A 12,157-nucleotide genomic window follows, 5' to 3' on the forward strand; every position below is an offset into this window, starting at 1 on the left:
AAGTAGGTCTTATTTTCGGGGAAACAGGGTAGGTGCTAGTGGTCTAAACCACATCAGAGCCCTCTGAAAGTGTGAGAGTTGCCAGGCTTCACTGTCATGAGCAGGATGAGCTAGCCCCAGAATCACATCAGGTGGATTTCTAGCCAGCAGCAGCTCAGGACCAACCATAGGCAGCCATATGGTGCCCCTGGAGCCATTGGAAAAATACCTCTGGTAAGTGCCAGGAGTCCAGTTCATTGGGCTCTGAGCTGGAAAGTACCACAAGTCACCTGTAAATACAGATTATCCTATCTCACCCCAGAGAGTCTGACTCATTTTTTTGGAAGATGGAGGGAAGAGGAGAGCCTGAGAATCTGAACTTTAAAAAAAGAAAACATGTGGGGCAGTGCTTGTGGCTCAGTGGGTAGAGCGCCAGGGCCATATACTGAGGGTGGCAGGTTCAAACCTGGCACCAGCCAAATTGCAACAAAAAAATAACTGGGCGTTGTGGCGGGCGCCTGTAGTTCCAAATACTCAGGAGGCTGAGGCAAGAGAATCACCTAAGCCCAGGAGTTGGAGGTTGCTTGAGCTGTGTGATGCCATAGCACTCTACCAAGAGCGATAAAATGAGACTCTGTCTCGACAAAAAAAAAAAAAAAAAGGAAAACATGTGGTGGCTCAGTGCCTGTGGCTCAAGCTGCTAAGGCGCCAGCCACATATACCTGAGCTGGCCGGTTCGAATCCGGCCTGAGCCCGCCAAACGACAATGACGGCTGCAACCAAAAAATAGCTGGGCGTTGTGGCGGGCACCTGTAGTCCCAGCTACTTGGGAGGCGGAGGCAGGAGAATGGCTTTAGCCCAGGAGTTGGAGGTTGCTGTGAGCTGTGATGCTATGGCACTCTACCCAAGGTGGCAGCTTAAGGCTCTGTCTCAAAAAAAAAAACAGGGCAGCGCCTGTGGCTCAGTGAGTAGTGCGCCGGCCCCATATGCCGAGGGTGGTGGGTTCAAACCCAGCCCCGGCCAAACTGCAACAAAAAAATAGGCGGGCGTTGTGGCGGGCGCCTGTAGTCCCAGCTGCTCGCCTATAGTCCCAGCTGCTCGGGAGGCTGAGGCAAGAGAATCGCATAAGCCCAAGAGTCGTGTGACGCCACGGCACTCTACCCAAGGGCAGTACAGTGAGACTCTGTCTACAAAAAAAAAAAAAAAAAAGAAAGAAAACATGTGGCTTGGTGCCTGTTGCTCAGTGGCTACACCAGGGCTGGCGGGTTCAAACCCTATTCGGAACCCGGTACAGGACTACCAAACAACAATGATAACTACACCAAAAAATAGCTGGGCGTTGTGGCGGGCTCCTGTAGTCCCAGCTACTTGGGAGGCTGAGGCAGGAGAGTTGCTTAAGCCCAAGAGTTTGAGGTTGCTGTGAGCTGTGACGCCATGGAACTCTACCCAGGCAACCGCTTGGGACTCTGTATCAAAAAAAAAAAAAAAAGAAAGGAAAAAGAAAATATGCCCCAGGAAATTCTGATGTCTACCCTTGGTTGAAATGGCTTGTCTCACAGCCCCAAGGAGTTCCTATAGAGAGGACGTACTTATTCTATGTTCTAAATTAAATTGCAAAACAATTGAACAGATCCTGAAACCAGTACCTGTGTTTTAGTACTTCATGTGTTTTGCGATGAAGTGTAAATTTTGGTGTGTAACTGGCTGAGAAATTTGAGAAATTTCATCATACTGTACCTCTAATTTCCTTTTTTTTTTTTTTTTGGTGAAAAATATCAAGTGATATCTAGCTACTTTATCTTTTTTTCTTTTCTTTTATTTTTTAGAAACAGAGTCTCACTTTATTGCTGTCAGTAGAGTGCTGTAGCGTCACAGCTCACAGCAACCTCCAACTTCTGGGTTTAGGTGATTCTCTTGCCTCAGCCTCCCAAGTAGCTGGGACTATAGGCACCCGGCTATTTATTTATTTATTTTTTTGCAGTTTCGGGCTGGGCTTGAACCTGCCACCCCACAGCATATGGGGCTAGCGCCGCCCGCCCATCGCCCAGCTATTTTTGCAGTTTGGCCGGGGTCGGGTTTGAACCCGCCACTCTTGGTATATGGGGCCCTACTCACTGAGCCATAGATGCTGCCCTATCTTTTTTTTTTTTTTTTTTGAGACAGTGTCTTAACTTTGTCACCCTCAGTAGAATGCCATGAAGTCATAGCTCATAGCAACCTCAAACTCCTAATGTTCAAGTGATTCTCATGCCTCAGCCTTGAAGTAGCAGGGACTACAGGTGCCTGCCACAATGCTTGGTTATTATTATTTTTATTTGTTGAGAGATGGGGGTCGTGATCTTGCTGAAGTCTCGAACTTCTGAGCTCAGGCAATCCAAGCATTCCACCCACCTCAGCCTCCCAGATTGCTAGGATTACAGGTGAGAACCACAACACCTGGCTAATTTATACCTTAAGATAGCTTTAACTTATTTTTTGTTTTTCTTTTTTTGAGACAGAGTGTCAAGCTGTCGCCCTGGGTAGAGTGTGTGGCATCATAGCTCACAGCAACCTCAAACTCTTAGGCTTAAGTGATTCTCTTGCCTCAGCCTCCAAAGTAACTGGGACTATAGGCACTGTCCATAACACCCAGCTATTTTGTTGTTGTTGCAGTTTTCATTGTTGTTTTAGCTGGCCTGGGCCAGTTTTCAACCCGCCAGCCTCTGTGTATGTGGCTGCCGCCCTACCCACTGAGCTATAGGTGCCGCCTTTTTTTTTTTCTTTTTTTTTTTTTTGAAACAGTCTCACCACGTTGCCCTCTGTAGAGTGCTTGGCATCACAGCTCACAGCAACCTCAAACTCCTGGGTTTAATCGATTCTTTTGCCTCAAACTCCCAAGTAGCTGCGACTACAGGCACCCAGCACAACACCCAGCTAATTTTGGGTTGTAGTTGTCGTTGTTTGGCAGACTCTGGCTGGGCTTGAACCCACCAGCTCCAGTGTATGTGACTGGCGCCCTAGCCGCTTGAGCTACAGGCACTGAGCCAATTTTTTTTTTTGAGACAGAGTCTCATTTTCTCGCCCTTGGTAGAGTACAGTGGCGTCACAGCTTACAGCAACCTCAAACTCCTGGGCTCAAGCAATTCTCTTGCCTGAGCCTCTCAAGTGACGGGGACTGCAGGCACCCACCACAACGCCTAGCTACTTTTAGAGACCGGGTCTCACTCTTGGGTCAGGCTGGTCTTGAACCCATGATCATGGTACTCCGATCATGCCATGAACACATGGCAGTCCATCCATCTCAGCCTCCCAGAATGCTAGGATTACAGGCATGAGCCACGGAGCCTGGCCTGTTTTAATTTACGTTTATAATCCCCTCCCTTCCTTACCCCCCAAATGAAGTCTCTTTACCCTGACCAATTAATTTTTGTTTTCTTCTCGTGAAAATGGGAATACATATTCTACTTCTCTGTTAGCAGTGCTGCTTTCAAATAAAAGATTAATGTTGTCATTCTCTTCCTACGTGCCTTATTTTAACTTCATATAACTCAGTCTAAGATAAATATTTAAACACTTCAAGCGAGTGTTTTATTTTTTTTTATATTTATTTTTCCAGAATATTGTCTGTATTTAGTTTTGGGGGGGGTTTTTATTGAGACAGAGTCTCACTATGTCACCCTCAGTAGAGTGCTGTGGTGTTACAGCTCACAACAACCTCAAACTCCTGGGCTTAAGCAGTTCTCTTGCCTCAGCCTCCCAAGTAGCTGGGACAACAGGTGCCTGCTACAGCGCCCTGCCATTTTTCTGTTGCAGTTGTCATTGTTGCCCAGCTGGCCCGGGCTGGGTTCAAACCCGCCAGCCTCCATGTATGTGTTTGGCGCCGTAACCACTATGCTGCGGGCACCAAGCCTATTGTCTGTATTTTGTGACTATTTCCCATGTGTAGGAACGCTGAGCGTGCTCTGTCTTGTGATTGTGCACAGCAGGTTTCTGTGTCCATGCAGGGCCTTTCTAAAAAGGCAGCCACTTCTGTGGCTGGTCTCACACTTCTGAGCTCCAATTGGACAAATTGGACAAATCCAATTTGTCCTCTCAGGGATGGTTGTGAGGTGCATGGTGATTGATGTTCAGCTCTTTCATTTTGCCTTTTTCCAAAGGGTGTTTTCTCTGACAAATACTCTTTGATAGTTCTTCCCCTTGGTGTTTTTGAGGATGTTCCACTTTCTCCTACTTTCCATTGTTTCTTTCTCTTTCTTTGGCGGTTTTTGGCCTGGGCTGGGTTTGAACCCACCGCCTGCGGCATACGGGCCAATGCCCTACTCCTTTGAGCCACAGGCGCCGCCCCAATTGTTTCTGATGACTGTCAGCAGCCCTGTAAAACCCGGTACTCCTGTATTTAGTGGGTCATTTTTTTCTGGCTGCCTTTTTTTTTTCAAATTAGGTATGGGGTCCTTTATTGACTAGCCAAGTATATGTCCTGTTTGGGTGTTGCTGAGCTGCTGCTGCTTTTTTTTTTTTTTTTTTTTGTAGAGACAGAGTCTCACTTTATGGCCCTCGGTAGAGTGCCATGGCATCACACAGCTCATAGCAACCTCCAACTCCTGGGCTTAAGCGATTCTCTTGCCTCAGCCTCCCGAGCAGCTGGGACTACAGGCGCCCACCACAATACCCAGCTATTTTTTGGTTGCAGTTCAGCCAAGGCCAGGTTTGAACCCGCCACCCTCAGTATATGGGGCCAGCGCCTTACCAACTGAGCCACAGGCGCCACCTTTTTTTTTTTTTTTTGTGACAGTTTTAACTTTGTTGCCCTTGGTAGAGTGCTGTGGTGTCATAGATCACAGGAACCTTAAACTCATGGGCTCAAGTGATTCTCTTACCTCAGCCTCCCAGAGTGCTAGGATTACAAGCATGAGCCACTGTACCTGGCTGTAGGCTAATTTTTCTATTCTTAGTAGAGCTAGGGTCTTGCTCTTGCTCAGACTGTTCTCCAACTACTGAGCTCAAGTACTGCTCCTGCCTCAGCCTCCTAGAGTCCTGAGATTACAGGCCTGAGCCACTGTGCCCAGCCACTCTGTTTATCTTTCCTCACACCTTTTTTTTCTTTCAAACTGGATGACTCTGTTGTTTTACAGCTTCAAATACTGTACTCTTTGTCTTGTCACCTTCAGTTTACTATTAAGTCCATCCAGTGAAATTTTTAATTTCAGATAATATTTTTCAATCCTAGAATTTCCATTAGGTTATTTTGTTTAGCTTTAATATCTCTGCTGAGATTTTGTCTTTTGATGAAGTGGGACAATGCTGAGATCCAGTCTCTAAACACTAAACAAAAATGGAAAATGATACGTTGTAGACTCTAGATTCTTTTTTTTTTTTTTTTTTTTTGAGACAAGGTCTCACTCTGCCTGGGCTGGAATACAGTGTTGTGATTATAGCTCACAGCAACCTCAAAACCCTGGGCTCAAGTGATCTTCCTGCCTCAGTCTCCTAAGTACAAGCAGACCCCAAGTTATAAACATCCAACTGACATATGACTTGCATTTATGAACGGAGGCTATTACAGGTAATTGGTAAATGTACCTGTTCCAATTTACATACACCTTCAACTTAAGAAACGCATAGAACATAGAACTTATCTTGTTAATAAACTGGAGATTGCCTGTCGCTGGGCATACAGGCTCATGCTACAATATCTGGCTAATATTTTAAACTTTTTATAGTGATGAGATCTGTCTTTTTTTTTTTTTTTAGACAGAGCCTCAAGCTGTCGCCCTAGGCTTAGTGCTGTGGCATCACAGCTTATAGCAACCTCCAACTCCTGGGCTCAAGTGAGTCTCCTGCCTCCACCTCCCAAGTAGCTGGGACTACAGGCACCCGCCACAGCACCCGGCTATTTTTTGGTTGCAGCTGTCATTGTTATTTGGTGGGCCCGGGCTGGATTTGAACCCATCAGCTCAGGTGTACGTGGCTGGCGCCTTAGCTGCTTGAGCCACAGGCACCGAGCCGATGGGATCTGTCTTGCTCAGGCTGACCTCAGACTCCTGGCTTCAAGTGTTCCTCCTGCCTCAGCCTCCCAAAGTGCTGGGATTATAGGTGGGAGCCCCTGCACCCTACCTGTTTATTCCTTTAAGCATCAATTAGGTTGTTGAAATATACCTCACACATACATTGTTCTGGGTGAACTAGAAATTTGGACTGAGTCTGTGTCCAGATGTGGGTAGCTCTCTCTTAGTCTCTTTGCTTGGGGAAGAGCCATAAGAAACAGGACTCTATCCAGCACTGTCACTTTGCTTATTCCCACCATCTCCTGGTAGTGGTTTTTTTTTTTTTTTTTTTTTTTTTTGTAGAGACAGAGTCTCACTTTACCACCCTCGGTAGAGTGCCATGATGTCACAGGACTCACAGCAATTTATTTATTTTTATTTTTGTTTTTTGAGACAGAGTCTCAGGCTGCTGCCCTGGTATGGCGTCCCAGCCCACAGCAACCTCAAAGTCTTGGGCTTAAGCTATACTCTTGCCTCAGCCTCCCAAGTAGCTGGGACCACAGGCGTCCACCAGAATGCCCAGCTTTTTTTCTTTTTCTTCTGTTGCATTTGTCGTTTTATTTTTATTTATTTATTTATTTATTTTTTGTAGAGACAGAGTCTCACTTTATGGCCCTCGGTAGAGTGCCGTGGCCTCACACAGCTCACAGCAACCTCCAGCTCCTGGGCATAAGCAATTCTCTTGCCTCAGCCTCCTGAGTAGCTGGGACTATAGGCGCTCGCCACAACGCCTGGCTATTTTTTGGTTGCAGTTTGGCCGGGGCCGGGTTTGAACCCACCACCCTCGGTATATGGGGCCGACGCCTTACCGACTGAGCCACAGGCACCGCCCTATTTATTTATTTTTTGTTGCAGTTTGGCCGAGTCTGGGTTTGAACCCACCACCACCGGTATGTGGGGCCGGCGCCCTACTCCTTTGAGTCACAGGCGCCACCCTGTTATGTTGTTTAAGCTTTCCTGGGCTGGGTTTGAACCCGTCAACCTCAATGTATGTGGCTGGCACCCTACTCACTGAACTATGGGCACCACCCTGTCGCATTATGTTTACCCATTCATCAGCTGATGAACATTTGGCTTGTTTCTGTTTTAATTTGTTATGAATAGTGATAACAATGAACATCCATATAGTAGTTTTTGCCTGAACACCTGTTTTCAGTATTCTTGGGCACACACACAGGAATGGAACTACTAGCTATGTGGCAATTCCTTGCTTAGCTTTGGGGGGCCCAGGCTGTCTTCCACTGTGCCTGCCTACTGACTTCTCAACGGTTGTAGTCTTTTCATTCTTTCCTTTTTAAATTAACAGTTATGAACCTGTCGGGTCAGGAAAGGGTCACCCGTATATCAGGGATAGGAGCTGAGGATCCCTTGAGTAGGATTTAGTAATTTGAAGCATGTTGGAAGGGTAGGATGACACTGGTTCCAATGTAGTGCATCTCAGGCATGAAATATTCAGCACAGGACCCCATGGCTGGAAGGGCACACAGACATGGCTGTGGTTCTTTCCTCTGTGCCTGTGCTGGTGGTGGCCAGGGTTTCAGGCTGGGTGGGGTCTTTTCCCTGGTGACACAGGAATGGCGGGTGCTTCTGGGGCTGTCCATGCACAGGAGCACCTGGAAGATGTGAAGCCAGGGGCAGAGGACTGGGACAGGAGAACCTCTGGGGAGGGAGCAGTGTGTTGGACAGTACAGTAGGATGAATGTTGAACCCTGAAGTCAGAGGCATGGCAGGACAGGGTTTTAACAGTTGCAGCTCTTCTGCCCATGGTCAGGTGATGGAGCGGGCTCCTTGTGCTTTCTCAGGTGCTTGGTGTGCGGGGGTGTCCAGGGTCAAACTGGTTTTGCAGGTGTGGAACCCTCCCATATCAGCTGATGGAATCACTCCTGACCCTGTGATGACCACCTTGTCCTCGTGGAGGTTGGGCTGGGTTCTCTTTGGATCTGAGGTGGTGCCAAATGTGCTTGTTTCTTTTCTTTATTTCTCTCTGTCTTTTTTTTTTTTTTTTTGAGACAGAGTATTACTCTGTCACCCTGGGTAGAGTGCTGTGGTGGAGTCATCATAGCTCACAGCAACCTCAAATTCTTGGGCTCAAGTGATCCTTTTGCCTCAGCTTTGCAAGTAGCTCAGACTTTATAGGCACCAGCTTTGACACCCTGCTAGTTTTTCTATTTTTAGTAGAGAAGGGGTCTCACTTTTGCTCAGGCTTTTCTTGAACTCCTGACTCAAGTGATCCCACCTGCCTCAGTCTCCCAGAATGCTAAGATTACACGCGTGAGCCACTGCACCCAGCCAACTCTGCTTGTTTCTCACAGTTCAATAAGAGCCTCATGACAGCCACTGTGAGAGGGCTGTTGTTTGTCATCGTGGACCTTGTGCCTCACTTCTGCTTGATTCAGAACCATCTTGTCTCAGGTAGTATATTATTAATAGTTATAGGAGCGAATTTACACCCACGGCAAAGCTGCTGTTCGTGTCTCTGGTCGCAACAATAGTAGACACATTGAATTAGCAAGTAGGCTCCAGAGAGCCAGAACACATCCACTGGAAAACGTGCACAAGTGTTCATGGCAGCAAGTGTCACAGCAGTAGAAAGATAGGGAGGATCTCATGGGAGGAGTGGATAAGCACAAAGAATTGTGTACACCCACCACCACTACCCAGTTATTGAGCATTCTGGTCACCCCAGAAAGAAACTTCTCTTTCCACCCTGTCCCCACCTTGGCAACCATGAATCCACTTCCCTGTGGATTTGCCTGTTCTGTGCATTTCATAAATACACTGTATGGCCTTTTGTGTCTGGCTTTATTCTGAAATAGTTACTTTGTTTTTTTTTTTTGAGACAGAGTCTTACTTTGTCACCCTCGGTAGAGTGCTGTAGCATCACAGCTCACAGCAACCTCCAGCTCTTGGGCTCAAGTGATTCTCTTGCCTCAGCCTCCCAAGTAGCTGGGACTACAGGTGCCTGCCACAATGCCCGGCTATTTTTTTTGTTGCAGTTTGGCTGGGGCTGGGTTTGAACTCACCACCCTCGGTATATGGGGCCAGCACCCTACTCACTGAGCCACAGGTGCCGCCCTGAAATAGTTACTTTTAACTGTTTTAGCTAGACATTTGTAATTTCTGTTTTTTCCCCCTTTTTAGGCAAAATACATCTCTCAGTGCATTGATGAAATCAAGCAAGAACTGAAGCAGGACAACATTGCAGTGAAGGCCAATGCTGTCTGCAAGCTGACATATGTAAGTACTATACTTTACGGCTGCTCTGAGGCCCTCAGCCTGGACCCTGTTAACAGCTGTCAGGCTGCTTTTCTGGTCTGCTGTATGTCTGTTGTCACTGAGCCATGCAGGAATGAATAACTTGGTGTCCTAGAGAGGCCTGCTGTGATTATCAGGTAGCTGATGTGGGTGGGTGACAGCTCAGGCTGTCCCTAGCCTGCCCAGGGTCTTGGGGGACTCTCTCCTGAGTGGACATGCCGCTCTACTGCACTCTTAGCTCCTACCAAGAGGTCAGGTTCCCTGCTTGGCTGCAGTTCCAGGTCAACACATGAGCTGGGGGCACCCTCCTACGCTGGGCCTATTTCCTTGTCAGAGACAAGTAGATGATGGGCTTGTATGGAGAGTCCCTGGTGTAGGCATTCATCTCACATGGCTAGTTGGAGGAGCTCATCAACAAGTATTGCAGGGACCTCAGCTAGTGCCTGCATCTCAGCTACAGATGCTTACCTTCTTGTAGGGTCTGTTACTAGTTTGTCCCTGTAGTTTTTGTTTGTTTTTGAGACAGTCTCACTTTGTAGCCCTTGGTAGAGTGCCACGGCATTGTAGCTTACAGCAACCTCAAACTCTTGGGCTCAAGTGATTCTCTTGCCTCAGCCTCTCGTGTAGCTGGGTCTACAGGCACCTGCCACAATATCTGGCTGTTTTTAGAGATGGGGGGTCTTGCTCTTACTCAGGCTGTTCTCAAACCTGTGAACTCAGGCAATCTACCCCCTGAGGCCTCCCAGAGTGTTAGTGCCCAGCTGTTCCTGTAGATTTTAAAAGTAAGAGTGTTTCTCTCTCTTTCTTTCATTCTTTTTTTTTTTTAGAGACAGAGTCTCACTTTGTCATCCTCGGTAGAGTGCTGTGGCATCATAGCTAACAGCAACCTCCAGTTCTTGGGCTTAGGCAATTCTCTTGCCTCAGCCACAATGCCCAGCTATTTTCTTATTACAATTTAGCTGGGGCCCACCCTTGGTATATGGGGCCGATGCCCCCCCACCCCACCCCCTTCTTTTTTTTTTTTTGAGACAGAGTCTCAGTTATATCGCCCTTGGTAGAGTGCTATGGTGTCACAGCTCACAGCAACCTCCAACTCTTGGGCTTAAGCGCTTCTCTTGCCTCAGCCTCCTAAGTAGCTGTGACTACAGGCGCCCACCACTACACTTGGCTATTTTTTGTTGCAATTGTCATTGTTGTTTAGCTGGCCCAGGCCGGTTTCGAACCCGTCAGCCTCAGTGTATGTGGCTGGCACTGTAACCACTGTGCTCTGGGCACCAAGCCGAGAGAAAGAAAGGAAAGGCTGGGTTCAGTGCCCATGCTCAGTGGTTAGGCCACCAGCCACATATACTGGGGCTGGTGGGTTCAAACCCAGCTTGGGCCTGCTAAACAACAACTACAACAAAAAAAAGAAGCGGGGCATTGTGGCCTGCACCTATAGTCCCAGCTACTTGAGAGGCTGAGGAAAGAGAATCGTTTAAGCCCAGGAGTTTGAGGTTGTTGTGAGCTATGCCTCCATGGCACTCTATGCAGGGTGACAACTTTAGACTCTGTCTCAAAAAGAAAAAAAGAAAGGAAAGTCTGGACAGTGCAGAGGCTCACACCTGTCATCCAAGCACTCTGAGAGGTTGAAGCAGATGGATTCCTTGAATTTCAGGAGATCAAACCAGCCTGAGCAAGAGCGAGACCCCCATCTCTACTAAAAATAGAAAAACTGAGGCAAGAAGATGGCTTGAGCCCAAGAGTGGGAGATTGCTGTGAGCTATGATAATGCCATGGCACTCTACCCAGGGTGACAGCTTGAGACTCTGTCCCAAAAAAAAGGAAAGGCCCCAGGGATGCATGATGGATGAACTTTGTGTGTTAAGACTGAATGGAGGGCAGCGCCTGTGGCTCAAGGAGTAGGGCGCCGGTCCCATATGCCAGAGGTGGTAGGTTCAAACCTAGCCCCGGCCAAAAAAAAAAAAAAAAGAATCAAACTCCGAGGCGGTGCCTGTGGCTCGGTCGGTAAGGCGCTAGTCCCATATACCGAGGGTGGTGGGTTCAAACCTGGCCCCAGCTGAACTGCAACCAGAAAAAAAAAAAAAAAAAAGACTGAATGGAGGGTGGCGCCTGTGGCTTAAGGAGTAGGGCGCCGGTCCCATATGCCGGAGGTGGCGGGTTCAAACCCAGCCCCGGCCAAAAACCACAAAAAAAAAAGACTGAATGGAGCTGGGTGTGGTGGCACACATCCACAGTCCTAGCAGTTTGGGAGGCTGAGGTAGGAAGACCAGGAGTTCAGGCTGCAGAGAGCTATGATCATACCATTGCACAGTAGCCTGGGTGACAGAGTGAGATTCTTTTTTTTTTTTTTGTAGAGACAGAGTCTCACTGTACCACCCTTGGGCAGAGTGCCGTGGCATCACACGGCTCACAGCAACCTCTAACTCTTAGGCTTACACGATTCTCTTGCCTCAGACTCCCGAGCAGCTGGGACTACAGGCGCCCGCCACAACGCCTGGCTATTTTTTTGTTGTTGTTGTTGTAGTTTGGCCAGGGCTGGGTTTGAACCCACCACCCTCGGCATATGGGGCCGGCGCCCTCCTCACTGAGCCACAGGCGCCGCCCCAGAGTTAGATTCTTTCTCTCAAAAAAAGAGAGAGAAATTGTGAATGGAGTTTTCCTTCTATGTGCTGGGAGGGAATATTAGATGTCATGGCTTAAATTCCTTGTACAGTTTTGCTTATGAGTAAAAAATGACTATCTTCCTCTGATAACAGCTACAGATGCTGGGGTACGACATCAGCTGGGCAGCCTTCAACATCATAGAAGTGATGAGTGCCTCCAAGTTCACATTCAAGGTGGGCTTCAGGGATGAGATGTTGGCAGGGTGGGAGGAGTGTCCTTGAAGATCCTTTCTGTGG

The 12,157-nt window shown here is 47.8% G+C and overlaps 1 protein-coding gene across 2 annotated transcripts in view; it reads left to right on the forward strand.

The window, feature by feature from the left end:
- The window catches only part of AP3D1 (adaptor related protein complex 3 subunit delta 1), a 60,264-nt gene that overhangs the window by 9,535 nt on the left and 38,572 nt on the right, over nucleotides 1–12,157 (forward strand). For both annotated transcript variants that reach the window (XM_053581075.1, XM_053581078.1), the window contains exons 2-3: nucleotides 9,144–9,239; nucleotides 12,014–12,094. In XM_053581075.1, the coding sequence (XP_053437050.1) occupies nucleotides 9,144–9,239; nucleotides 12,014–12,094 (177 nt within the window). The remainder of the gene's footprint in view (nucleotides 1–9,143; nucleotides 9,240–12,013; nucleotides 12,095–12,157) is intronic.

The sequence above is a fragment of the Nycticebus coucang genome, chromosome 2 (assembly GCF_027406575.1).
Source record: "Nycticebus coucang isolate mNycCou1 chromosome 2, mNycCou1.pri, whole genome shotgun sequence".
NCBI classification, from domain to species: domain Eukaryota; kingdom Metazoa; phylum Chordata; class Mammalia; order Primates; family Lorisidae; genus Nycticebus; species Nycticebus coucang.